The 27,136-nt window shown below is 42.0% G+C and overlaps 1 protein-coding gene across 2 annotated transcripts in view; it reads right to left on the bottom strand.

Annotated features, from left to right (window-relative positions):
- The window catches only part of LOC128901935 (sorting nexin-2-like), a 62,009-nt gene extending 35,121 nt beyond the window's left edge, over nt 1-26,888 (bottom strand). The window contains exons 1-6 of one of the 2 annotated variants that reach the window (XM_054184085.1): nt 26,770-26,888; nt 24,182-24,299; nt 4,818-4,981; nt 3,539-3,605; nt 3,288-3,331; nt 3,050-3,191 (exon numbers count right to left, since the gene is read on the bottom strand). In XM_054184085.1, coding sequence (XP_054040060.1) covers nt 3,050-3,191; nt 3,288-3,331; nt 3,539-3,605; nt 4,818-4,981; nt 24,182-24,299; nt 26,770-26,877 — 643 coding nt within the window. In that variant the 5' untranslated portion in view covers nt 26,878-26,888. The remainder of the gene's footprint in view (nt 1-3,049; nt 3,192-3,287; nt 3,332-3,538; nt 3,606-4,817; nt 4,982-24,181; nt 24,300-26,769) is intronic. The other variant, XM_054184086.1, reaches the window with a different exon arrangement.
- Between the last annotated feature and the right edge of the window lie 248 nt (nt 26,889-27,136).

Raw genomic sequence — 27,136 nt, 5'->3', positions numbered from 1 at the left:
AGGGTCTGTGGGTAAGTCTGCATTGTCCAAGACATAATAAATCATCTCCCACACAGCTAATTCTCTCAGGTACTGGATACCTCTTTCCATGGTAGTCCACTTGCTGGGGTGACATACAACATCTTCACTGAAGGGGTACCTCTCCCTCACGCCTGATAGGAGTTACCTCCAGAGGCTGAGGGCTCGTGTCTTCTTCCCAATTGCCTTGTCAATGCCCCCTTCCCTAGACAGGGATCCCAGTTGCCTGGCTTCCCTACCCTCTAGTTATTCCAGGCTACTGGCCCTGTTATCCCAACACTGGAGCAGCCAGGTGACAATGTGCTCACCTGAAAGTCAGATGAAATCTTTTTGCATATCCCACAGATCACTCAGGGATAGGGATCGAGTAATTAGCTCTGGTTCTGCCTCTTCCTCCTGCTCTCGTGATGACCCTGGTTCATCATCATCCCTTACTAAGCAAACTGATTTCTTTGTGTACTACTTCTTCTGTATGGGGGCAACTGATACTGGCATGGGTTGGTTTCCTGGTTCAGCTGCCGTGCCTGACACTAGGGTTTCAGTAGCTGCAGTGCCTGCTGCAGGAGTTGCAGTAGCTGCAGTGTCTGTTGGTCTGGTTTCTAGCTCTTTCCCCTGAGGGTGCTGCATAATATGGAGCAGTGTTTGGCAGATATTGCACTGTGCTGGGCCCTGGCCAGTAAGTTGTGCCTTTCTGGAATAGCCACAGCATTTTCCCTTCAGAGATTCTACCACTTTATCAGGGTCCTGTAATTGTTCAGGGGTGAAGTCCCAGACCATGGGAGGTGAGAAGTTCTCTAGGTACCTGCCCATGTTCTCCCACATGCCATGCCACCCATGAGTATCCAGCCTCATGGCAGATCTCTGGGTGGTAGTCTTAAATAGTTGCTTAACCCTAAACAAGACCTGGAACACATTCAGGAGACCTAGCAACAGGACCATGCTGGTTTGAGTATCCCAAGGATATTCAAAATTCTCAAAAGCTGTCATACCTGGCTCGAAGGAGAAAAGGGAGGCAAAAAGAACTGGGGAAAGTATCCCCCCCTGTTTCCCCCATAGATCGGGTGTGATTATTAATAAATTGAGACAGCGCCTGAGGTAGGACAGGTAGGACAGCAATGCCGCATAAACACCCCAGCATAACCATCTGAACAGTGATGTTATCATATCATAAAATTGATATTACACAGGACAGCAAAATTATAATCCTGACCTCTCTTCCAGACATGATAATCAGCATTGCGGGGAGTACATAGAACATATAAGAATTTACATAACACATCCATGAGAACAAACGAAGCAACATTGTGACCAGCAACTATTTAACTAATACAATAAATGCATATAACAAATCCATTTTAATACGCTCTGGTCGGATCAGCTGTTATATCAACCCTTTGTACCCCACATTGGGCACCAAAAAGGACTATCGTGGTTTAGCCTCAGCCGGCAAGAAAGAACCACACAGCTGCTCGCTCAACCTCCCCACACCTGTGGGGGAGAATCAGAAGAAAAAGGCAAAACTCATGGGTTGAGATAAAGGCAGTTTAACAGAACAGCGAAGGAAAGAGGAAAACAACAACAATAATACTGATAAAGCAGTGTACAAAACACGATTACTGTACCACTGCTCACCTACTATACCCAGGTAGCCCCAGCCTGCTCCCAAGCGGACCTCCTCCTACTCCCTCCCCCCCACCAGCTCCCCAGCTATAGACTGGGCATGGCTTCACATGGTATGGAATATCTGTGTCCCATGCCAGATTCTTGGGAAAATTAACCCTATCCCCACCGGCACCAGAACACCGTTTTACAGACATTTTACAGGGATGGCCCATAGCCTAAGGGAATGATATCAGCATACATATCAAAGGACGGGAAGGGTGGTTAGTGATGGATGGGATAGTGTGGACATGCTGTAAACAGTATGGAACAAGGGGTGGAGATTGTACTGCATCTGGCTAGAATTGAGTTAATTTTCTTAATAGCAGTTCATATGGTGCTATGTTTTGAATTTGCGATGAAAACAGTGTTGATGACACACTGATGGTTTAGTTATTGCTAAGTAGTGCTTACACAGAGTCAAGGCCTTTTCTGTTTCTCACACTGCCCCACCAGCGAGTAGGCTAGGGGTGCACAAGTAGTTGGGAGGGGACACAGCTGGGACAGCTGACCTCAACTGACCAAAGGGATATTCCATACCATATGACATCACTCTCAGCAATAAAAACTGGGGCGGGGGTGGGGCGTGTGTTACCAGGGCTGTCATTGCTCAGGGACTTGCTGGGCATTGGTCAGTTGGTAGTGAGCAATTTGGGTTTTTTTTTTTTTTGCATCACTTGTTTATCTTGGCTCTGTTTTTATTTATGTGTTGGGTTTTGTGGGGTTTTTTTCCCCCCTTTCTTGTTAAAATGTCTTTATCATCTCAATCCACAAGTTTTCTCACTCTTACCCTTCCAATTCTCTCAGCAGGGGGAGCGAAGAAGCAGCTGTGTGGTGCTTAGCTGCCTACCAGAGTTAAACCACAACAGTAGGGCATTTCATATTAAGACTTCAAACTTACAAAGTAAAATAAAATAAACATGCGTGTAGTGTAAATGCATGTCATCTACTTTCAGCTGTTTTGCCAGCTCTTTGCTTTAAGATGCCTTATTTTAAATCAGCCTAGAAAACTATATTTTTCCTTCTTCTCTCCAAAATTATAAACATGTGGACTATACACTTTTAGATGGGACTAAATACCACCCAAGCATTGAAGGGTAGGTAGTTCAAGTTTAAAATGAGAGCTTTGTGCTCTTTGGAGAAAGGTCCTACAGAATCTGCAAGTTTTCCCAACTCATCCATAGCCAAAGAAAGTCTCTACACTAAGAACTTAAGTCACACACAGAACTTGCTTACATAACAGTAAGTCCCACCATCTTACCAAGTTCCATGTATATTTATTTTACAAACAGAATTGGTATTTAAGTATTTCATTTATATTATAGTACTGAAATCACATGCATACATTCAACCTTACAGAAAGTAGACTTACCTACGATACTTTTTTCTGGAGCGGGAGGCACAATGTAACCAACATGCATGTACTTCGTTGCTAATTTGCTGTGCAAGCCAAGGAAATCACTGAATCTTCTTTTAACAGAGAATTCATTTTTGTGAAACATGGAAAGGGATGTCTTAAAAAAAAAAAGTCATTTTAGTTATGACTTACTGATGCATCTACTCAGCTGCGATATGAAGTTATTTGCAAATATATTTGTTGCACTTGTTACCTTTGTTGTTACTCTGTATGCCATATAAGCATTCATGCCATCCCCTGTAAGAAAATTAAAATACTTATCCTAAGGCAAGTTACTTTAATCCCTCCACACACTTTTTTTCTCAAAATATAGAGTAAATAGTTTTTTATTTACATACTAAAAACCATCAAAAAATAACTGAATAAGAAATTATGCTAAAAGCTCAGAATAGTCTTTAAGGTAAGACAGCCTAACGTATGACTTGCTAGGCTCAAGTAACTTACCAACTTTCTCTGGGTCTGATACACTGATTTCTATATCAAGCAAATCTCCATTTGCTTCCTCTTCAATCTAGAAAAAAAATGTATGACGTATTTAGCAAGTTAATGTGCATTCACACTACGTATGGGTACAGAGATAAGGATACAGGGGAAGGAAGAGTCGGTATGTCTCAATGACTAAAAAGCTCTTCTAGTTAACATTATTTCACATCTTGGTTTTCAATTTTGAGCCTTCCTGAAAATTTTTTTTAGTGTGGCAACCTCTTCTTCAGACTTGTTGGTCTCATAGTTTTAGTAAACATTTATCTTGGGGAAATGCTCACTTTATCTCCTCCAATTCCAGCAGGCAGAGGTTCAAAAATGCTCTCACTTGCAATGTTTCTATAAGCTTCTAATCAAAAGACAGATATATTCTTCATTATTAATGGTATCTGTAGTTGAAGAGTTGGGGATGGGGAAAGCAACAACTATAGAATTTTCAGATACTTGCCTGAGCTGTGTGATCACAGAATTTCCTAATCTTTCATGCAATATATTTAAGTTTGACAGAACAGTAGTAGTTAAGAAACACCATGGCAGAACAGAAAGCATGCCAAGGTTGAAGAGGAAGAAAATAAGAATGAAATGTCAGCTTAGGGCATATCTGGGGAAGCAGCCATCATCAAGTCCCAGGCAAGTCTCGTTTGCTGAACCTCATTCATCAGTGACGTTTTCTAGGAGCAGATTCTAGAATGAATGGTATTTGCCAATGCAGACTTTGAATGGAATGTCAAATGTAAATAGCAAATTAAGCGGTAAAACTACGACCAGCCTCAGCTATTTGTTAGTATGCAGAATAATGCTAAGAACTGTTTGCTCTACTTCCTCATTAACAACACCTTCAGAAATCCAAGTTAAAACCTGTAACATGCTAGTATGAATTAATACACATCTTTAACATTTCTCCTCCATCTAGCTCAACACTTGCTCCCTTCACACACTTTTACAATACCTATCCTGTAGTAATGGAGCATGTTACTCCTCACACTACAGATCTCTCATCGCCTAAACAATGAATACTCACAGTATTGAGTCAAATACATATTAAACACAAAATAAAACAGAATAGTTGTTCTCTTGCATACTTCCCTTTACCAAATAATGATCCTGTGAGTAATTTAGGAACTGGATTTAAAAACAAACAAACAAAAAAGTAAAACCAACAAATAGCAAACACACACCCCACCCCCCAACAAGACATTTCCATAGTCATCAAAATATAATTTAGAAATTTTCTCAGTACCTCTTCTCTGGATCTATCAAAAATCACAGGGGCTGTTACACTTTTCAATTCCATTCTGGGAGCTACTAATGTAGTAGGTGTTACAGGAGTGATTGCAGGAATAGGTTCTGGTGAAAGTACTGGATCCCTCTCTGGACTGTCCAATGAAACTTCTTCTGTGGCTTCTAGATAAAGATTTTTGAGTTCACAAAAAAGTTTTTGTACAATAGAGATAGATGTGCACCACAAAAGATACCAAGCATACACATTAAAAAGTGATAATACATAAGTTAAATAAGATGATCATTTACAAATAACATCCATTTGTCTCAGATAATTTCTCTAAATATGTCGGTAAAACTAGAGGCAACATCTGAGTTTCTAGTGAATAACGGGTTAAAGTAAAATTAAGTATGCAATTTTTTTTTATAAGCTGCCAGGTAAAATCTTTTAAAGTAGTCACAAAACTGCTAAATCATTCGTTTCTATATGATATATCATGAAAACTAATGATGTTTTTCCACCACAGACCGCTCTTTTTCAGCACCTATGCCAAATGTAGTTTTTGCACTGTGAACAACAGCTGATTAAGTCATATAGGCTGATAACTGAGCATACCGAGAAAAGCTATATATACACCCCCTACCAAAAGCCCACAACTCATAAAATACAACTATTAGTAGATGAGGCACTCTGACCAGTAAGACTAACTACTTATTTTTATTATCTTCAGACTGTAGATAGTTCATCTATATATAAAGAGGATATATATCTCTGCTCTGCAAACCCTTCATGCTTTCTTTCCTCCACTAATTGATCTTCACCACCAAACCATACAATAGACTATTTCAGTCGGAAGGAACCTACAACAATCACCTATTCCAACTGCCTGAGCAATTCAGGGCTGACTAAAAATTAAAGCATGTTATTAAGGGCATTGTCTAAACGCCTCAAACACTAACAGGCATGGGGCATCGACCACCTCTTTAGGAAGCCTGTTCCAATGTCTGACTACCCTCTCGGTAAAGAAATGCTTCCTAACATTCAGTCTAAACCTTCCCTGACTCGGCTTTGAACCATTCCCACACATCCTATCACTGGATACCAGGGAGAAGAGATCAGCACCTCCCACTTCCCCTCCCTCAGGAAGCTGTAGAGAGCAATGAGGTCATCCCCTCAGCCTGTGTTTGATGCACCCCAGGATGCAGTTTACCCTCTTGGCTGCCAGGGCACAATGCTGACTCCTATTGAGCCTGCTGTCAACCAGCACCCCCAGATCCCTTTCTGCAGGGCTGCTCTCCAGCCACTCCTCTCCCAATCTATACTTGTCCCCAGCGTTACTCTGTCCCAGGTGCAGAATCCAGCATTTGGACTTGTTACATTTCATGCCATTAATCATTACCCAATGCTCCAATCTATCTAGATCCCTCTGCAAGGCCTCTTGTCCCTCAAGAGCATCAACAGCACCTCCCAGTTTGGTATCATCAGCAAACTTGCTAATGGTGCATTCAACTCCTGCATCCAGATCATTGACAGACATATTGAACAGGTCTGGCCCTAGAATTGAGCCCTGAGGAACACCACTGGTGACCAGTCACCAGCCAGATGTAGCCCCATTCACTACAAGCCTTTGAGCTCTGCCCTTCAGCCAATTCTTCACCCAGTGCACCATGAACCTGCTCATCCCACAACTGGACAACTTGTCCAGAAGGATGCTGTGAGAGACAGTATCAAAAGTCTTACTAAAATCCAGAAAAACTACATCCACCATCTTCCCTTCATCTACTAGGTGGATGACCTTATCAGAGAAGGATATCAAATTAGTTAGACAGGACTTTCCCTTTGTGAACCCACGTTGACTGTGTGAAGATTACATTATTCTTTAAATGCCTTTCAGTAGTACCCAGTATGATCTTCTCCATAATTTTTCCAGGTAGTGAGGTTAGACTAACAGGTCTGTAGTTTCCTGGGTCTTCCCTCACACCCTTCTTGTAGACTGGAGTAACATTGGCTAGCTTCCAGTCAGCAGCCACCTCCCCAGACTCCTAAGACCTTTGGTAGATGATCGAGAGGGATCCTGCCATACCATCTGCTAACTCCTTCAGTACTCTGGGATGAATCTTAACAGGCACCATAGACTTGTGAACATTCAGCTGATACAGCTGGTCCCTTACAATTTCAGCGCCCACAAATGGAAAGTCACTGTTCCCACACAGGTCCTCCAACTCAGGGGACAGGACAGCTCAAGGTCTATCCATATTATTAAAGGCTGAGTCAAAAACCACATTGAATGCCTCTAGTTTTTCTTCATCCCTATTAGTCAGGTGACCATCTTCAACAAGTATGGGTCCAATGTTTTCTTTAGACCTCCTCTTGCTATTAACATACTTACAAAAAGCCCTTTTTATTGAGAGAGACATCAGTGCTTACCTCCTGGATGGGCAATTGGTAGTAGACACCCACTATGACATCTCCTGTTTTTCATCCCCCTAATCCTCACCCAGAGGCTCTCAACCACGTCATCACTATCTGTAAGGGCTGTACAATCAAACTTCTCCCTTACATATAGTGCAACACCTCGCCTGCCCTGACGGTCCCTCCTGAACAGCCTGTAGCCCTCCATCCCAGCACTCCAATCATGGGACTCATTCCACCAAGTCTCACTAATACCAATGATATCAAAGCTATGGGAGCTAAGCAACTCTTCTAGTTCATCCTGTTTCTCATACTGCATGCATTGGTGTACAAGCATTTCAGATATGCTCCTGAGTACCTCCGTGTTCCCAGAAACAGTGTAAATATTCCCACTAGCATTGCCACCCTCAGGCAATGCCACGCCAACCCTTGGCTTACTTACTGCAATCCTGTTGGTATCCCCTTCCCCCATCGATTCTCGTTTAAAGCTCTCTCGATCAGTTCCACCAGCTTATGCCCAAAGACGCATTTTCCCCATCAGGACAGGTGGATCCCATCAGGCCCCAGCGTACCTTGTCTCTCAAAAGCTCTTCCATGGTTTAAAAACCCCAAAGTTTTGGCACAGGCATCAGTCCTGGAACCAGGTATTGATATCCTGGGCTCGCCCATTTCTTCCGAAGTCTCCCCCCATTACTGGGAGGATTGAGGAAAACACTACCTGTGCTCCTGAATTTTTTAGCATTCTTTCCAGGGCTCTGAAGTCTCATTTGATTGACCTCAGACTTTTTGTTGTTACATCATTTGTACCCACATGAAAGAGCAGGAATGGATAGTAGTCTGAAGGTTGAACTAGGCTTTTCAGTCTTGTGACATCCCTAATTTGGGCCCCAGGGAGGCAGCAAACTTCCCTGAAAAGAGGGTCTGGTCTGCAAATGGGTCCTTCTGTTCCACACAGGAGGGAATCACCAATGACCATAACTCACTGCTGTTTTTTCTTGGTGCTGGTCTTAAAGCAGGTTTTGTTGTGAGGGGTTGGTCTCTCTGATCTTGGCAAGACTGCTTACATAGTTTCCTCCTCTCTCTCATTATGCGCTTCATCTACCATACTCAGGGCCTCATACCTGTTCTTTAAGGATATCTTAGAGGGTAAGGAGGGGTTCCACTTACAGCTCTGTGCAGTAACCTTCTTCCACCCCTCCTTGTCCCTTGTGATGCTGCCTTCCTCCTGGCACAAAGCAGATCCTGGACCTGCCTCCATAGTGGCCATGCTGAGTTGGCTTCTATGCATCACAGATGGCAGAGTATGGCTCCACTGATCAATCTCCTTCTTGGACTCTCAAATACTCCTCAGTCTACTCACGTCTTCCTGCAGCTCGGCCACCAAGCAGAGCAGTTTATCTATCTGGTCACACCTCCCACAGGCTTGCTTGCAATCACTTTCCACCTCTAGTAATATCCATACAGCCAGAAACCTGGGCTGTCACACGCTTGAACAGAAGCTCTGTCTGCGTGGCTGCATTGGTTCTACCAAGTGTTAGAAACCCAGGAGAAGCAGAGGACACTGCTTTTTGCCAGATGATCACCATGCTGCCATGCACCTGCCTGCTGGGAATATATATGCTCATCAATTGCAATCAGCTGGGCTGATTCTTTTTGCCTGCTTAAATCTCCCCCACTGCCAGGTGCAGGCTCTGTCCCTTGCTGTCTCTTCCAATCAGCAGGTCTGGGGTCAGTTGCTTGGGGAACAACCCCTGCTCAGACAAGCCTTTACTTGTCCATGTATCCCTCTGTGTCCTGCACTGCTGGTGCTGCTCAAACTGTTCTGGCATCCATTGCAATTTCCTGGGTATACAGAGGTTTCTGTTCTAGTTTAAGTAACTAATGCTGTGGTTCTCAATAAATGTGTGTTTTAAAGAACTCTAGCTCATCAAAGATAATATTTTACCACAGAACAATCATTTGATATGTAAATTGATGTCACAACTGATTATAAGATTTGTTACAAACTAGACTTCCTGGGGCAAGTTCCAAGTACTTAACCAAATATAGCTTCAGGCACTAAGGCAGATCTACTCCCAACTTTCACAGAGTTACCAAAATAGTTTACCATGCAATTTGGAGAAGAGCTGTTCTTGCACCTTCTGTCTAGATAAACAATTTAATTTTCAAAGGAAAATCTTCCAAACTTTTAAAAGTTCGATGCGTATAATGAACATAAAAAACCCTTATTCAACTTTAAAGACCAGATCTATTTTAAAATTTGTGAGAATAGTTATGCTGTTTTTTAAAAAAAAAAGTCTCATTTTTGTCCCCCACAGCACTGTGTACCACTCCAGAAAAAATTGCAACCTATTAGCAATCTAAAAATAAGAACAGGAAAAAGCCTCCTGAGCAAGTGAATCCAATCAATTATTACCAAACAAAAGTGATATTATGATCATTCATAATCAATCAAAACCAGTCAACTTCACCCCTGCTGCTACTTAAAGATGTTCTGCTAGTCAGTTCTATTTCCCATTCTTCCATAACACTTTTTGCCAATCCTTATTTTTTTTTCCACAAATGAACAAAAACACCCTTCTCTATTTCAGGGATGAGAAAGATTGCAAGCTTGCTGTCATGTTGTGGGTTAACCCCGGCAGGCAGCTAAGCACCACACAGCTGCTCACTCACTACCCCTACAGTGGTATGGGGAAGAAAATCAGAAGGACAAAAGTGAGAAAACTCATGGGTTGAGCTGAAGACAGTTTAATAGATAAAGCAAAGTTGCATGCGCAAACAAAGCAAAGTAAGGAATTCATTCACTACTTCCCATTGGCAGGCAGACGTTTAACCATTTCCAGTAAAGCAGGACTTCAGAAGTGTTCAAGGTCAGGTTGAACAGGGCTTTGAGCAACCTGATCTAGTGAAAGATGTCCATTGCAAGGGAGTTGGACTAGATGATTTTTAAAGGCCCCTTCCAACCCAAACCATTTGATGATTCATCGCACTTAAAGGGTTACTTGGAAAGATAAATGCCATAAGTCCAAACATCTCTCCCTTCCTCCTCACAGCTTTTATTGCTGAGCACGATGTCATATTGTATGAAATATCCCTTTGGTCAGTTGAGGTCAGCTGTCCCAGCTGTGTCCCCTCCCAACTTCTTGTGCACCCCCAGCCTACTCGCTGGTGGGGCAACACGAGAAGCAGAAAAGGCCTTGACACTGTATAAGCACTATTCAACAACTAAAACATCAATGTGTTATCAATACTGTTTTCATCACAAAAACAAAACACAGCATCATAAGAGCTACTATGAATAAAATTAACTCTATCCCAGCCAAAACCAGTACATGTCACTACTTTGTATTTCATAAAACCACAGAATTGCTGAGGTTGGAAGGGGCCTCTTGAGATTATCTAGTCTAACTCCCATGTTCAAGCAAAGTCAACTAGAGCAAGTTACCCAGGACTGTATCCAGGTCAGGTTTTGAATATCTCCAAGGAGGGAGACTCTACAACAGCACTAGGCAACCTGTGCCAGTGCCTGACCACCCTCACTGTAAGAAAGTTTTCCCTTATGTTTACATGGAAATTCTTGTATTTCAATTTGTGCCCATTGCCTCTTATCCTGTCACTGGATAATACTGAGAAGAGTCCGGCTCAGTCTTCTTTACCCACCCCGACCCCAGTGAGGTATTTATATAAACAGATAAGGTTTCCCCCCACCATCCTTCTCTTCTCTCATACTGGGGAGCCCAGAACTAGACTCAGAACTACAGATGTGTCTTATCAAGGCTGAGCAGAGGGGATCACCTCCCTCAACCTGCTGACAATGCTCTTCCTAATTTCAGATTAGAAATTTCCATAGTATTTGTAAACTCAGCTAAAAACCAATCAACTTTTACATTCTTCATTTTTTAATAAGATCAAGGATTATCTAAAAGCTTTCTCTGAAAAAAAGGTTTATTTTCTTACCATTGCTTAGCAAGGAAGGAGAGGAGGTGGGGTGGCTCTGTAGGTTAGGGAGTGTTATGAATGTCAAGAGCTTAATGATAGTAACAATAGGGTTGAGTGTTTATGGATAAGAATCAGGGGGAGGGCCAGCAAAGCTGATATCATTGTGGGAATCTGTTATAGACCACCCAACCAGGATGTAGAGGCAGATGAAATATTCTACAGGCAGCTGGGAGAAATCTCAAGATCACTAGCCCTTGTCCTGGTGGGAGACTTCAACCTACCAGATATCAGCTGGGAACACAACACAGCTGAGAGGAAACAGTACAGGAGGTTCCTGGAGTGTGTTTGGGATAACTCCCTGACACAGCTGATGAGTGAGCCAACTAGGGAAGGAGCCCTGCTGGACCTGTTGTTTGTAAACAGAGAAGGACTTTGTGGGGGATGTGATGGTTAGAGGCCATCTTGGGCATAGTGACCATGAAATGACAGAGTTTTTGATTCTCAGAGAAGCAAGGAGGGGGTTCAGCAGAACTGCCACCATGGACTTCCAGAGGGCAGACTTTGGTCTTTTCAGGAGCCTGGTTGACAGAGTCCCTTGGGAGGCAGTCCTGAAGGGCAAAGGTGTTCAGGAAGGCTGGACATCTTTCAAGAAGGAAGTCTTAAAGGCGCAGGAGCAGGCTGTCCCCATGTGCCAAAAAATGAGCTGTCAGGGTAAAAGACCAGCCTGGCTGAACAGAGAGATATGGTTGAAACTCAGGGGAAAAAAGGAGAGTTTATAGCCTTTGGAAGAAAAGGCAGGCCACTCAGAAGGCTACAAAGGTGTTGTAAGGCTATGTAGGGAGAAAATTAGAAGGGCCAAAGCCCAACTAGAGCTTAACCTGGCTTTGGATGTTAAGGACAATAAAAAGAGTTTCTATATATATATTAGTAATAAAAGGAGGATTCGGGAGAATCTCCATCCTTTATCAGATGAAGGCAGTAACATGGCAACAAAGGATGAGGAGAAGGCTGAGGTACTTAATGCCTTCTTTGTCTCAGTCTTTAGTAGTAGAGTCAGTTGTTCCCTGAGTACCCAGACCCCTAAGCTAGAAGACAGGGACGGGGAGCAGAATGAAGCCCCCGTAATCCAAGGGGAAATGATGAGTGACCTGCTACAGCACTTAGACACACACAGGTCTATGGGGCCGGATGGGATGCACCCAAGGGTACTGAGGGAGCTGGAGGAAGTGCTCATCAAGCCACTTTCCATCATTTACCTGCATTCCTGGCTAACTGTGGAGGTCCCAGTTGACTGGTGTCTAGCAAATGTGACGCCCATCTACAAGAAGGCCTGCAAGGAGGATCCGGGGAATTACAGGCCTGTAAGCCTGACCTCGGTGCCTGGGAAGGTCATGGAACAGATCATCCTGAGTGCCATTATGCAGCACAAGAAGGACAACCAGGTGATCAGGCCCAGTCAGCATGGGTTTATGAAAGGCAGGTCCTGCTTGACTAAGCTCATCTCCTCTTACGACAAGGTGACCTGCTTAGTGGATGAGGGAAAGGCTGTGGATGTTGTTTACCTGGACTTTAGTAAGGCCTTTGACACTATTTCCCACAGCATCCTCCTGGAGAAACTGGCTGCTCATGGCTTGGATGGGCATGCTCTTCGTTGGGTAAAAAACTGGCTGGAGGACCAGGCCCAAAAAATTGTGGTGAATGGAGTTCTATCTAGTTGGCGGCTTGTCACAAGGGGATGTTCCCCAGGGCTCAGTATTGGGGCCAGTTTTGTTTAATATCTTTATCAAGGATCCGGATGAGGGGATTGAGTGCACCCTCAGTAAGTTTGCAGACAACACCAAGTTAGGTGGGAGTGTTGATGTGCTTGAGGGTAGAAAGGCTTTGCGGAGGGATCTGGACAGGCTGGACCGATGGGCTGAGGCCAAGGGTATGAGATTCAACAAGGCCAAGTGCCAGGTCCTGCACTTGGGTCTCAACAACCCCATGCAGCATTACAAGCTTGGGGAAAAGTGGCTGGAGAGCTGCCTGGCAGAAAAGGACCTGGGGGTGTTGGGTGACTGCCAGCTGAATATGAGCCACCAGTGTGCCCAGGTGGCCAAGGCAGCCAACAGCATCCTGGCCTGTATCAGGAACAGTGTGGTGAGTAGGACTAGGGAAGTGATCGTCCCCCTGTACTCAGCACTGGTGAGGCCGCACCTCCAGTACTGTGTCCAGTTTTGTGCCCCTCACTACAAGAAAGACATTGAGGTGCTGGAGTGGGTCCAGAGAAGGGCAATGAAGCTGGTGAGGGGTCTGGAGAATAAGTCTTATGAGGAGCGGCTGAGGGAACTGGGGTTGTTTAGCCTAGAGAAAAGGAGGCTGAGGGGAGACCTTATCACTCCCTACAACTACCTAAAAGGTGGTTGTAGCAAGGTGGGTGTCAGTCTCTTCTCCCAAGTAACAGGTGATAGGACAAGAGGAAATGGCCTCAAGTTGCACCAGGGGAGGTTTAGACTGGATATTAGGAAAAATTTTTACACTGAAAGGGTTATCAAGCATTGGAACTGGCTGCCCAGGGAGGTGGTTGAGGCACCATCCCTGGAGGTATTTAAAGGATGGGTAGACATAGTGCTTAGAGATATGGTTTAGTGATGTTTTTTGTCAGAGTTAGGTTGATGGTTGGACTCGATCTGAAAGGTCCCTTCCGACCTAGGCAATTCTATGATTCTATTATGGCTTCCTACCCTCAAATGCCACAGGAAGGATATTGCATCTTAGACCAATAAAGAAGTTTAATTCAAAATTTCAGATCAGGTGGGAAGCCATGACAAAATAGTCGTAAGGCAGCTTTTAGACTGAGATCTTGGAAGAACAACATTTAGGTATGGAAAAGAGGTAGTCCTTATTGCTGTTAGCCACCAAATGAGAGAAGTTATACAACTATTTCACAAAAAGAAAAAAATACATATAAAGCCACTCAAATTATTTCTTTTTCTGTCACAGCTATTTTCCTACACACGTTTGGTAAACAAAACATTAATCACCATTAAGCAGTTTGCTATATCTTCAAATTTTAGACATGCTTAATACAAGTCATGAAACAGTTCAGACCACACAGATTTCCCACCTTCAATTGAGAAAACATTCCCATTACTGTAAAAGTATGGGCTCATAAAAACAGCATGTATTCAAAGTAACATACCAGCACTATAAGATGAAACAGTAGCATGCTCTCTCCCACCACTCCTCCTTTTCAGACCTGTATCCACACATGGATTAATATCATGAACTGATCTAGATTATTTTTGACATGAACCCCAAAAAGGATCAGCTACTTGCCACTGTTCAGCAGATGGATGAAACTATGCTAGTGCATTACTTCTGCAAGAGATAAAGGGCCAGGAACAACCAGATGGACATGGAAGAAGGCTTCCTTTCATCAGGAATGCCAACTTGCAACTTCAAAATTACAACTGACATAACATTAGACTTCATCTGAACCAGTATCTCTCAAGCTGTGTGACCCCAGGTTGTTTGGGCATTACCAAATTTTTAAAGCTGCTGCCTACTAACCCTCCTTTTCCAGTTTCCTAACTAGAGGAGATAAATGACTACAGACAGTTTATACTAGACAGGGAAACATTAACTGTTTCTGATTGATAGCAGCAAGTCAGTTCTTTTAGGAGAGAAGAAAGGGGAATTTATGCCATCCTCCCTCCTCTTACCTCTCACCCACAAGTTTGCATGCATCCAACACATTAAATAATTCCAGATGAGCAAACAGAAGAGCCAGTGGAAAGGGGTAAGGGGAGAGAGAAAAGGATGTTATACTTTTTGTTTAGAATCAAAGCATTAAAAGTTAATTTCAGAAGTAGACTATTATCATTGAAGACTCAGATTCTAAAGGGGAAAAGAAGTCTGTACTAGCTCTAATAAAAACTGAAGGCTACTACACTGTTGTGGTGGGTTGACCACATGCTGGATGCCACATGCCCACCAAGCCACTCTATCACTCCTGCTCCTCAGCTGGACAGGGGGAGAAAAATATAACAAAAGGTTTGTGGGTCAAGATAAGGACAGGGAGTGATCACTCACCAATTACCATCACGGGCAAAACAGACTCGACTTAGAGAAATAAATTTAATTTATTGCCAATTAATAACACAGTTGGATAATGAGAAACAAAAACAAATCTTAAAACACCTTCCCCCATCCCTTCCTTCTTCCCGGGCTCAACTTCACTCACGATTTTTCTCTACCTCCTCCCCCCAAGTGGCACAGGGGGATGGGTGTCCTGGTTTCAGATGGGATAGAGTTAATTTTATTCCTACTAGCTGCTGTGTTTTGGATTTAGTATGAGAATAATGTTGATAACACATATTGGTTTAGTTGTTGCTAAGTAATTCTTATATTAAGTCAGGGACTTTTTTTCAGCTTCCCATAGAAGCTGTGAGGGACCATAGACAGGACAAGTTGGCCAAAGGAATATTCCATACCACAGACATCATGCTCAGTATATAAATGGGGGTTGCCCAGGGGGCAGGAATCTGCGATCACTGCTCAGGATGGGCTGGGCAATCAATCATCAGGTGGTGCCCAATCGTATTGCATCACTCATTTTGTATATTCTTTTATCATTCTTGTTATTATTATTTTCTCTTCTGTTACAGTTCTATTAAACTGTCTTTATCTCAACCTATGAGGTTTCCTTTTTTCCCTGATTCTCCTCTCCTATCCCACTGGGAGGAGGGAAGAGGGAGTAAACGGCTTCGTGGTCCTGGTTGCTGGTTAGGGTTAAACTACGACAACAGGGAATGGGGGTTGCGGTCAGTTCATCACATGCTGTCTCTTCTGCTCATTCTTCCTCACACTCTTCCCCTGCGCCAGCATGGGGTTCCTCCCACGGGAGACAGTCCTCCACAAACTTCTCCAAAGTGAGTCCTTCCCACGGGCTGCAGTTCACAAACTGCTCCAGCATGGGTTCTTTCCACGGGGTGCAGTCCTTCAGGAACAGACTGCTCCAGCGTGGGTCCCCCACAGGGCCACAAATCTTGTCAGCAAACCTGGTCCAGTGTGGGTTCCTTTCCCCATGGGGCCCCAGATCCTGCCAGGAGCCTGCTCCAGTGTGGGCTCTCCACAGGGTCACAGCCTTCTTTGGGCACATCCACCTGCTCCAGCATGGGGTCCTCCACGGGCTGCAGGTGGTTATCTGCTCCACTGTTAACCTCCATGGGCTGCAGGACGTGGAGCACCTCCTCCTCCCCCTTCTTCTTCACTGACCTTGGTGTCTGCAGAGTTGTGTCTCTTGCATATTCTCACTGTCCTCTCTCCCAGCTGCTGTCATGCAGCAGGTTTGGGTTTTTTCCCCTTCTTAAATATGTTATCACAGAGGCACTGCCGCTGATTGGCTCAGCTTTGGTCAGCAGCGGGTCCATCTTATAGCCGGCTGGCATTGGCTCTATCAGACATAGGGGAAGCACAACAGAGGCCACCCCTGTAGCGCCCGCCCGCCCCCCCCCCCGATACCAAAACCTTGCCACGCAAACCCAATACAACTGTCTAGATATTTTTTCCCCTCAGAAAAGAAGTCTTAAAGTAGTAAATAAGCTGAGAATCTATTTCCTAAGAAAGTCTTTTTTCCAAAGAACACGACCTGGGCATGCTGGATCGATGGGCCAAGGCCAACTGTATGAGGTTTAATAAGGCCAAGTGCCGGGTCCTGCATTTCAGCCACAACAACCCCAAGCAACACTACAGGCTTGGGGAAGAGTGGCTGGAGAGCTGCCCAGCAGAAAAGGACCTGGGGGTGCTGGTGGACGGCCAGCTTAACATGAGCCAGCAGTGTGCCCAGGTGGCCAAGAAGGCCAACAGCATCCTGGCCTGTATCAGGAATAGCGTGGCCAGCAGGAGCAGGGAAGTGATCGTGCCTCTGTACTCGGCACTGGTGAGGCCTCTCCTCGAGTACTGTGTTCACTTCTGGGCCCCTCTGTACAAGAGGGACATCGAAGTGCTGGAGCGTGTCCAGAGGAGGGCTACCAGGCTGGTGAGGGGTCTGGAGACCAGGTCATATGAGGAGAGGCTGAGGGAGCTGGGCATGTTTAGCTTGGAGAAGAGGAGGCTGAGGGGAGACCTCATTGCCCTCTACAACTACCTGAAAGGAGGTTGGAGAGAGGTGGGTGTTGGCCTCTTCTCCCAGGTGAATAATGACAGGACCAGAGGAAATGGTCTGAAGCTGCGGCAGGGGAGGTTTAGATTAGACATTAGGAAGAATTACTTTACTGAAAGAGTGGTCAGGCACTGGAACAGCCTGCCCAGGGAGGTGGTTGAGTCACCATCCCTAGAGGTATTTAAGAAACATCTAGATGTGGCACTTCAGGGCATGCTCTATTGGCAGAGACTGTAGGTTGTTGGGTTTTTTGGTGTTTGGTTGGGGTTTTTTTTTTTTGTGTGTGCGCGTATGGTTGGACTCGATCTCAAAGGTCCTTTCCAACCATGAAGATTCTATGATTCTATGACATTTACACTTCTTACATACTCTGCTTTCACTTTAAGAAATCAGAGGGCATGTTACAGATTAAGAAGTTCCATTGACAATTCTTTTGTTTTTTCATGGAAAGATGAATTTGGTAGGTTTCAGAGTAGAAACTATGGTATGTTCAGAAACATTTTCTTAAGTTATTCAGTTTAGATTTTCCCATTAAAATTTAAGTATTTGGTTGGTTGGTTGAGGTTTTTTTGATGGTTTTTAAGGCTTTTTTGTAAACTCTGTGTTACTATTTACACGAAAAATGAAATCTAGGTCTCCTGCTTTCCTGGAAAACACTCAAAAGCACAAGCTCTTCTTGCATAAATAGATGCAACTGCTTTGTCCAACTTTTAGGAGAAAAAAACCCACACATCGAGACCAACAGTCACATCAGTCATGGCAGTTATCAGCACGTATTAAGCACTCCCACCAATCTAATGCCGTAAGACTTGTATGCAATAATATCTACTTTACAGTCCATAAACAGTCTTTGATACAAGATCACTGTCACAATGTTCAACTCCAACAGAACACGAATACCTCAGCCTGCTGCAGAAGATGACTATTTATGCTTAATTAACATTCCACAGGAAACTATACCAAGTTTCTATCAGCATTCTTCAGCACTTAAGCTTGGAACTCAATTTCAGCATTAGATACCTATTGTTTCTTTACACAGAATCATAGAATGGTTTGAGTTGGAAGGGACCTTAAACATCATCTAGTTCCAACCAGCCCTGCCATGGGCAGGGACACCTCCCACTAGACCAGGCTGCTCAAAGCCCCATCCAGCCTGGCCTTGAACAATTCCAGGGATGGGGCATCCACAACTTCCCTGGGCAACCTGTTCCAGTGCCTCACCACCCTCATAGTGAAAAATTTCTTCCTGATATCTAATCTAAATCTACCCTCTTCCAGTTTGAAGCCATTACCCCTCGTCCTATCACTACATGCCCTCATAAAAAGTCCCTCTCCAGCTTTCTTGTAGGCCCCCTTCAGATACTGGAAAGCTGCTATAAGGTCTCCTCGGAGCCTTCTCTTCTCCAGGCTGAACAACCCCAACTCTCTCAGCCTGTCGTCATAGGAGAGGTGCTCCAGCCTTCCTACCATCTTTGTGGCCCTCCTCTGGACCCATTCCAACAGGTCCATGTCCTTCTTTTGCTGAGGACTCCAAAGCTGCACGCAGTACTCCAGGTGGGGGTCTCACAAGAGCAGAGTAGAGAGGAAGAATCACCTCCCTTGACCTGCCGGCCACACTTCATCTCACCACTAGTATTTGTCAAATATCATCATCTTAGAAAGTACAAGTTTGCAGTTCCTCATAACCAGCATCACTTCAGCTGAATAAGTTATTTTTACTTATCACACTTCTAAATGTCATAGATCTCTAACATTCTGACATCACTTAAGTATTTTAAGTGGCTTATCATTCAATGTTTACTAAGATTATCACACAAATTTGGAAGTAAACTGAAGTATAAACTGTTGTCCAGAATAGAGGACAAGTTACTAAAAAAGGCTTCACAGTGTTTAGTGCTATTTCAGAGGCAAATATCCTAACAGAACTGAGAGAAACTACTATGCCCAAGTCAGAACCCATGACTCTTACCGTTATAATAGGAGGGCTAAGAATAATCTTAATGAAAACATAAATAGTATTAACAGGACATTCAGACACCAATAAGGCTTTCTTCTGACTTCAAAACTGTAGGTTCAAATGCCTCTGTGTGTTTATTTCTTCCAGAACAGACCTGGAAATGAATAACCATCTTCTAAAAAGCAGCCAGGCATCTACACAACTACTCTGATTAGACATTTCACATGACAATAGCCTGACAGATGCCATTAGCTAGAAATTTTGCTATTCAACTGGACTTCCAGTACATGTTTTGTTTGCTCCACAGAATTAGCATCATCTTTTCTGTATGAACTCTGAGAAGTAAAGGCCTAAAACAAATCTATCTGCATCTGATACTAAAAAAAAACAAAACACAACCAAAATCAACAACAAAAACATGTTCACTTTTCTCCAGAAGTTAGATGCTTGCATGAGAGGACCCATTCCTAAAACACATAAAAAGCGATCTTTTACCAGACTAAAGAAGTGGAAAAAATTGTTATTTTTCTGAAAAAGGTGACAGAGCAATAATATAATTTCACAGCCTTACTCTCATCACCTATAAGCATTAGAAGCAGAAGGCATAGCTATGTCCTGCACAGGCAGGACACGTTTTGTCAGCTTCATCCATACACTGAACTTTAGTCCAACATTTTAGAACAGTCATTCAAGATTTAGTTCTTAACTCTATATAAAAAGTTTATGGATGACCAGGTTTCAAGATGACAATCATCTGAACAGATGTTCCTACAGTATTCTCTTGACCAAAAAAAACACGAACAGAAAACCAACATTATCATCCACCCCCCCTCCGCATTGGGAGCTTTGCAGAAGACATTGTATTTGAGGATTTAGAGACCTAGAACAGGCCATATCTGCTCTATTGGGCCTCATACTTAAGTCTTAAGAAGCCTGTATGTTATTAATATAATCTGTAATTTCAAATATATCTTTGGGAAAGGTGAACTGTATGTGGATCAAGGGGTGGAATCCTGACCGGGAGACCACTGCACATTGAGGAGTCAGCGATGAACATAACAGTTAACCTGAGGAAGCACACCCAGCTTGGCCTTCAGGTTGTGTCGCACAAATCCCTTGGCTGCGGGATAAACTCAGTAGCTCATTGTAACAGAGGAGCCTGCAGGCAGCTCCCACTTGGTACTGGAGATTATGCCACCTGTGTGGCCTTGCCTTTAGCTAACAATGCAGCAAGGAGTTCTCATGAGAACATCCTTTATTAATAGAGTTGTTTTCTTGTAAGAAAATTATATAATATCTCAAATGACCAAAAAGAAGGAGCTTCGCTCCACGGACGGAATCTTCACAGCATGCCATGGGAGAAACCTATCTGGGGTCAATCTGATGGTTGCACGATCATGGGTTTCTCACCATCTGAAGGGACATAAGATTTACTCTTCTTATTCTGTCTTGTTTAAACGGCTACTTTATTAAGACATTTGTTGTTGGGCTTTTCTTATTGAGATCCAGAAAGAACCCTGTGTGCACATTCACACACTCCTCCCCCCCCCCCCCCCCCAACAACCACTACCATAAAATACACGCCACCAAAGTCCTCCAAGATACTCTTAATACTACATGATTTGGAGAAAGCTAAGCTTTTATTGGCCAAAATGATCAACATTTTTACTTTTATCCTAAAGGAAATAGTTCTTAAATGGTTTTAGCAAGATAGTTTTTTTATTTGCAGAACTGAGAATCACAACACTAATAAATGGAACAGCAAAGTTTACGTCTCCAGTAACAGATGGAAAAAAAACATCTCATTTTCTTCCACCTCCATAACCCAGCTTAACAGTTCAGCCAAAGCACTTATGATTCATCACAGATGAGGTATGGAATATCTAAAAACAGTTTACTGCAGATAAACCTTATAGCTGTCCTAAAAACACAGTAGCAAAGAGTTTTTAAGTATAGTCAAAAAAATCCTACAAAAATTCCAGATTCTGAACTGCATTATTATAAAAGAACTCTCACCTTCTTTTCCATTAGGTTGCATTATTAGATGAAAAATGAAAAAGATTTATCAAGCCTACAGTAGCTAGAGAGGAATATCATCACATTTTTACAAATAAGGCCGCAAAACTACATTTTTTTTTTAATACCCCCCAAAAGTCAGAGTCCCTCCTTTCAGGAGCCATTCATAGGACTTCCTTTTACCTGGGTTTTATAGTGTCTAATAATTCAACGTGAAGGACCAACACAAGCTAGTAAGTTCATTCTCTTCCCCTCCAGTTAACTGTCCCTATAATCACAGAATCACAGTCTTTGCAAAGATAAGATTTCTTTGTAATTTCAGCATATTGGGGAAAAAAAAGTTGCATTCAATTTTTATTTTTTTTAAAACTTGAGTCTTGCTTTCATAGAAAACAAGGCTTACGCAATCAAGCTGAAAGCAAGGAAACACATATCTCATGTAGCTTTCTCACACTGTTTCTGTTCATTGCAAATCAGTGTCAGAAAGGCTGGATGACCATCACTGTCTAGCAAAACAGTGCCAAGAAAAAAAAAGAAGGTATCCTCGTGAGTACATAGTACTGTAGCACTGGAACACAAATCAGACATTGTTTTTGAGAACACATATGCTGACAGTGATACAAAGTTAGATGTTTATCACTAGGACAGAACTGTATTATGCAAAATTCCTGTTTAGAACAGGCTACTGTTAAAGATATCACATTTCTGCAAGTTGTGTTAGGCTCTATAAATCAGTCTTTTTTTCCCTGTTTGAGAGTTTGTACTAGCCTTAATCTGTATATGAACTGTCCTTTTAAAAATCACTTGTAGTTTTATTAGGCCTGCAGCACGTCAGATGCTTTCACAGCTGAATGCTGCTTGCATTTTAAAAAATGTCTTCCATAGTAAAACTCAAACTCATTAAATCATTTCTCTGTCTTTTCTCAGTGTTCCATTCACTTGCAACAATCTGGCTGATAACATGTTACTTCTGTCTGGATCCCATCAATATTTAGTCCAGCCACCTTTTTTCTTAATTTAATATTTTCCAGCTAAAGGAGAATCTGCTTTCCTAAAATATCTATTCTGAATAGATACAGCTACAAAAAGCTGGCTTTATATACTGAAGCTATATAACCAAATTAAAAATAAAGCTTTCTTGTACTAGTAAAGTGTTCAAAGTCTTTGTAGGTGATAAGATCAGGTAATATAAATACAAAACTACTAGGATTATCACTGACTTCTTAATTATTCTCCATTTCTCTTAAGACTATTTTAGAGAGTTTGCAAAATAATCAATAGATTTTCTTATGACACTGTTAGAATGTAAGTTCAAATATATGCAAATATAAGTTTGATAAGTTGAGAACAAAGGTAATCGGCACATGTATACACTTATCTATATAAAGCAGCCAAGAACTAAATGCTATAAACTTTATTCAAAAATAATTACATCAGGGTACAAAGATAAGGAGTGTATTCAAAGAAGACTGCCAAATGACTCACTAATAGGAAAAGTGTTAGCATTGAGAAGAAGCATTTAAAACCATCTTTCAACACACAATACGTTCTAAACATTACATCTCCTTTCTTGAATAGTAAATGCTCCTACACCTGGTGACAGCAACCATAATCCATGTTAGGAAAAACAGACTGTAGAAAACCAACATCAAAGTAGTGACTGACCAAGGATTAAAAATAAGTGTAATTGACTGATTACTTATCAAAACTTTCATACATCTCTCTCTAAAAAGTCCAGTACTGTCAAATATTAGAGACCAAGTCTTACACTAGTGAAATGCCAGGACTGATCCCATATGTCAGTTTCTCATGTTTTTATTATAATAAAAAAGTCTTTTAATAAGAAGATATACCCTCCAGCTTACAATATGATCTGAATTATCAGTCTTCATGACTGGAAAAAAGGACTTGCCTCATGTTTTTACACACACATGAAGTTGAATATTATTACATAACAAGACATGCTATATTACCATCAGCAGAACAATTTATTAACTAGCTAACACTGCCACACTATGCAGTGACAGTACATATCAGAGAAACCTGTATTTAGTAATCAAACTTAACTAAAGCTAGAGTCCCACAAGAAAAAAATCCTATGCATCACTGTCAAGATCTTAAGACATTTAAATTTAACTTTTCTATCGAATAAGCTTCTCAAAATGCCATTCCTTCAGTATGTAATTCTTAATATTTCTTTTACAAAAATATGTATTGTCAAGAGTGTAATAAAGTGTTTACTGCTTAGACGACAACACACAAACTTGGTGAAAAAAAATCCCCTATTTTAATTTACTACAAAAATTTAAACAGGACTCATCTACCCCTAAAGAGAAGTCACATATCACTTTATTTTCTCTAATAACCAAGATTAAGTCTTCTACTTGCAGTTCAAAAAGAAAAGGCTACACTTCAAAACAGTTTTACAATATTCAACCAGTAGCTAGATGTGTTAATAACAGTAGAACAAACTTTGCGCAAAGAACGTCAGCTGTTTTTCCTTTTATCGTATGTCACTTTTCTTGCAAATTATTTCAAGATCATAAATTTGACAGTATATTGCAGAAGATCACAGGACTTCAATTAAATAGGTGATCATTGAATCCAATAAAGAATAATTGACAAAGACTAGTGATACTCCTAATATCCAAAGGAAAACATTACTTAATAAATTTTCCAGAAAGTATATCTTCAACAGGTTGAACAATAGTTAAGATTTACAACAATATTAAATTGCTTAAGCTTAAAATCAGAGTTTCCATTGCAAGGGTACTGCTTCATATTTCCTTACAGACATGGAAATTACCTTTTACAGCATTAAAAGGTTTTCCTCCTCCTCACAAAAGCACACCCCTTTAAGTCCAAGAGGAAAAGAGTCTATGCAGCCACATTAGAAGAAAAAAAAGCAGTTACCAGCAAAGAGGTCTTCTCTATCATCATCTGGCATGACTTCTGTTGGCTTTGGACCATTAGAGTTTGTGCTGAGGTCTTCTGCAGGAAGACTTGCTGGCTCTGGAGATGAAGGACTTGACTGTTAAAAAAAAAAAAAAAAAAAAGTGAAATAGCAGAGAACCAGTTGTCACATATCAGTATATAAGTATTGCAATAAACATTCTTTCATTGCAAAGAAAAAAAGCAAGATGTACAGAAAGGAAGCCCAGTCAGCTATTTCCATTTCCTACTCCTAGTGGGATAACAATAAACAAAGGATACAACCTAGTCAGCAGCTCTTTTAATTTCTGTCAGAAAAAAAAAAATAATACCAATTTCCTCAAGTTTAATTTACATGAAAAATTGCTACAGAAATATCTAGAATAAGTTTGTTAGCATTCTGAATGTAGTTAGATTATGAAGGTCCTTTTGGAAAGGCTTATATTTAGATTTTGTTTAGTAATTTTTTTCTATGTAGAAAAAAAGCGTCCAAGCACTCCATACCAGTTTTTCAGAGATTAAGTGAACAAGTTAACTCCATTCAAACAATACACAGCTGCTTGCAGCCATAAGAAATTTCAATTTTTAATTTATTTTTATTGTTAACACTATATATGAAATTTATATTTTGTTGGAACAAAATTAGGTGGGTTAACAAAATCTCCTCTTATAAAAAAAATGCTAACACTGAAGCTATTTGGAAGAATTATTAGCAATCTTACAGCTTTTCCACTGCTTATCTTAGCCAAATTATAGGTAAAAAACAGAACAGCATGTCTTCTGTGAAGTGCAAAAAGAAAGAAAAAAAGGGAGAGAGGCAAAAAAAGGAGAGAGGCAGGAACAGAAATTAATCACGCAAAAAGCAAGGGTACAGCTCCAAGATTAAAACAGTTAGGAACCCTCTCAAAGCATCATAACCTTCACAAAAATTGGCTTTGGACCTCACTGTCACCTGCCATGCTCTCCTTTCTAATCAGCAAACATATGATCAGGGTCAAGTCAGCTGCCACTGACATTTAAAAACAACTACTTCATGAATATTATAGGACTACAACACCACTACGACAATGCTCTAATACATAAATTTAATTAGACCCACACCATGACATAATCATTCTTCTCTAGACTAAGGTGCCCTGTACGCTTGAACCAATCTAGCTTTAAGCTAGGGAGAAGTTCAAACTCAACCTTCTATGATCTCTTCCTTCCAAATTTGCTAGAAATTCACAAGAGCAGGGTTCTTTCCTAAGCATTCTAGTTGATTAAAAGTCAAAAAGCTCTCTCTTTGTCTTCAAAGTTTCTCTTTAAGCAATGAGGCTTCCCTTTGCTACTTAACTATTTTCTTCCAAATAAACTGACTACAAAAACAAAGCAGCACAACAGAACTGTCAACCAAACCACTCAATACAGTGAAAGTGCATTTCTTCACCAGTTTTTCCTGCTATAGAAGTTTTCAGTAACTATTTTTAACTATTAAGATGAGGACTTTTCATCGTTAGACTGTGGTTTAGGCATTAATTCTATCATATCTCTTGTGGATTTAATTCAAGAGCACATCAATAAAGAAATTATGTTTTACTGCAGTTTTTCTGAAAGTACAAAACAAGACTCCAATAATACACACTGTACCACATACAGATGTACAGAAGCCTATTAAAATAGTTCTTGACATCTGCAGGTTCACAAATAACATCATTTGTTATTCCTTCACAGTATTTTTCCACAGATTTTTTTCTGTAGCATTGCACAGATTATCTATAAGAAGAAAATAAATAAACAAAACATTTTAAGCTACATCAGAGAAGGCAAGCATCTTTAAAAAACACATTTAAGTGCCTCTTTACTTACTGACCTTTTTAAGGACAGGCAACAGTCAGAGCAAAACAAAAAAATACACACTGATCCTATGACTGTAAAGGTTAGGGACAGGAAACTTAAGGAAAAGAGGAACACAAACAATTTTATTTTTAAATAGATAACTGTGTACAGGGAGAACAAAGTTTTTCTATAAGAGACTAGCACAGATGAAACATTGCCACAACTTAGAAAAAAGCTCCCACTTTAATGAACACATGAGCATTTTTCAGAACCAAGAAGTATTTACACGTTCAGTTGCAGTGATTTTTCTAGACTCCTGGCATGGAAAGCAAGAGTGGTTTATAGATATATTCACAATATATTTTTAGACTCTTGATTTCTCTGAACAACTGCAGGTGTGATACTTGGAGAAAGACTTTTCCGTGAGGTTTTTTTTGACAGGAGAAAGACTTCATTCAGGGGAACGACTGAGTCCATGCGGGGCTGAGGGGCCCAGAGGGCCCCTGGCGAGGCGACTCTCCCTACCAAAATGCAAAGACCAAGGAGCCGCCGCTCCCAGAGAAGACAGCGGCGAGGGCCGCAGCTCGAGGCCGAGATGAGGGTGGAAAGGGACCCCCGGTAGTCAAGGAGAGCCCGATGGGCGCCGGCACAGTCACGCTCCACCGCAGGGATCTGAGCAACAGACGGGCCCCGCAGTAATAGACTGCGCCAGGGAAGGAGAGAGGGCGGCTACAGGACGGACGGGCTCTCACCTCCAAAGCGGACACAGGGCTAGCAAAGACATTCTTGCCATCCTCCAGCATCCCGAAGTCAACAGACCGTACATCCACTAATAGCGGAAACTCTCCCTTCGCCGCCATCTTCCTCTACAGCCTAGGTCACCAGCCCCAGCCTCCTGCTCTCACGTGATACCCCGATCCCCGCCTCCTCGCGCCACGTGATTGGAAAAGCTAGGAAGGGGGGAAAAAAGGGTAGTGTGCGCGCCTGCATCGCTGCAGCTCGTTTTCTCCCTGCTGTTGTGGGCGAGTATCGCCGCGGTTGGAATGTGGGAGGTGTCAGCCTCTCGCGTTGTCGGGGTCGTGTGTGTCTGTCTTCTCCCGCCCGTCCTCCGCAGTTTCT

Source organism: Rissa tridactyla, chromosome W, assembly GCF_028500815.1.
Source record: "Rissa tridactyla isolate bRisTri1 chromosome W, bRisTri1.patW.cur.20221130, whole genome shotgun sequence".
NCBI classification, from domain to species: Eukaryota; Metazoa; Chordata; class Aves; order Charadriiformes; family Laridae; genus Rissa; species Rissa tridactyla.
The sequence above is the reverse complement of the archived record's forward strand: the minus strand, read 5'-3'. Positions and strand labels throughout refer to the sequence as shown.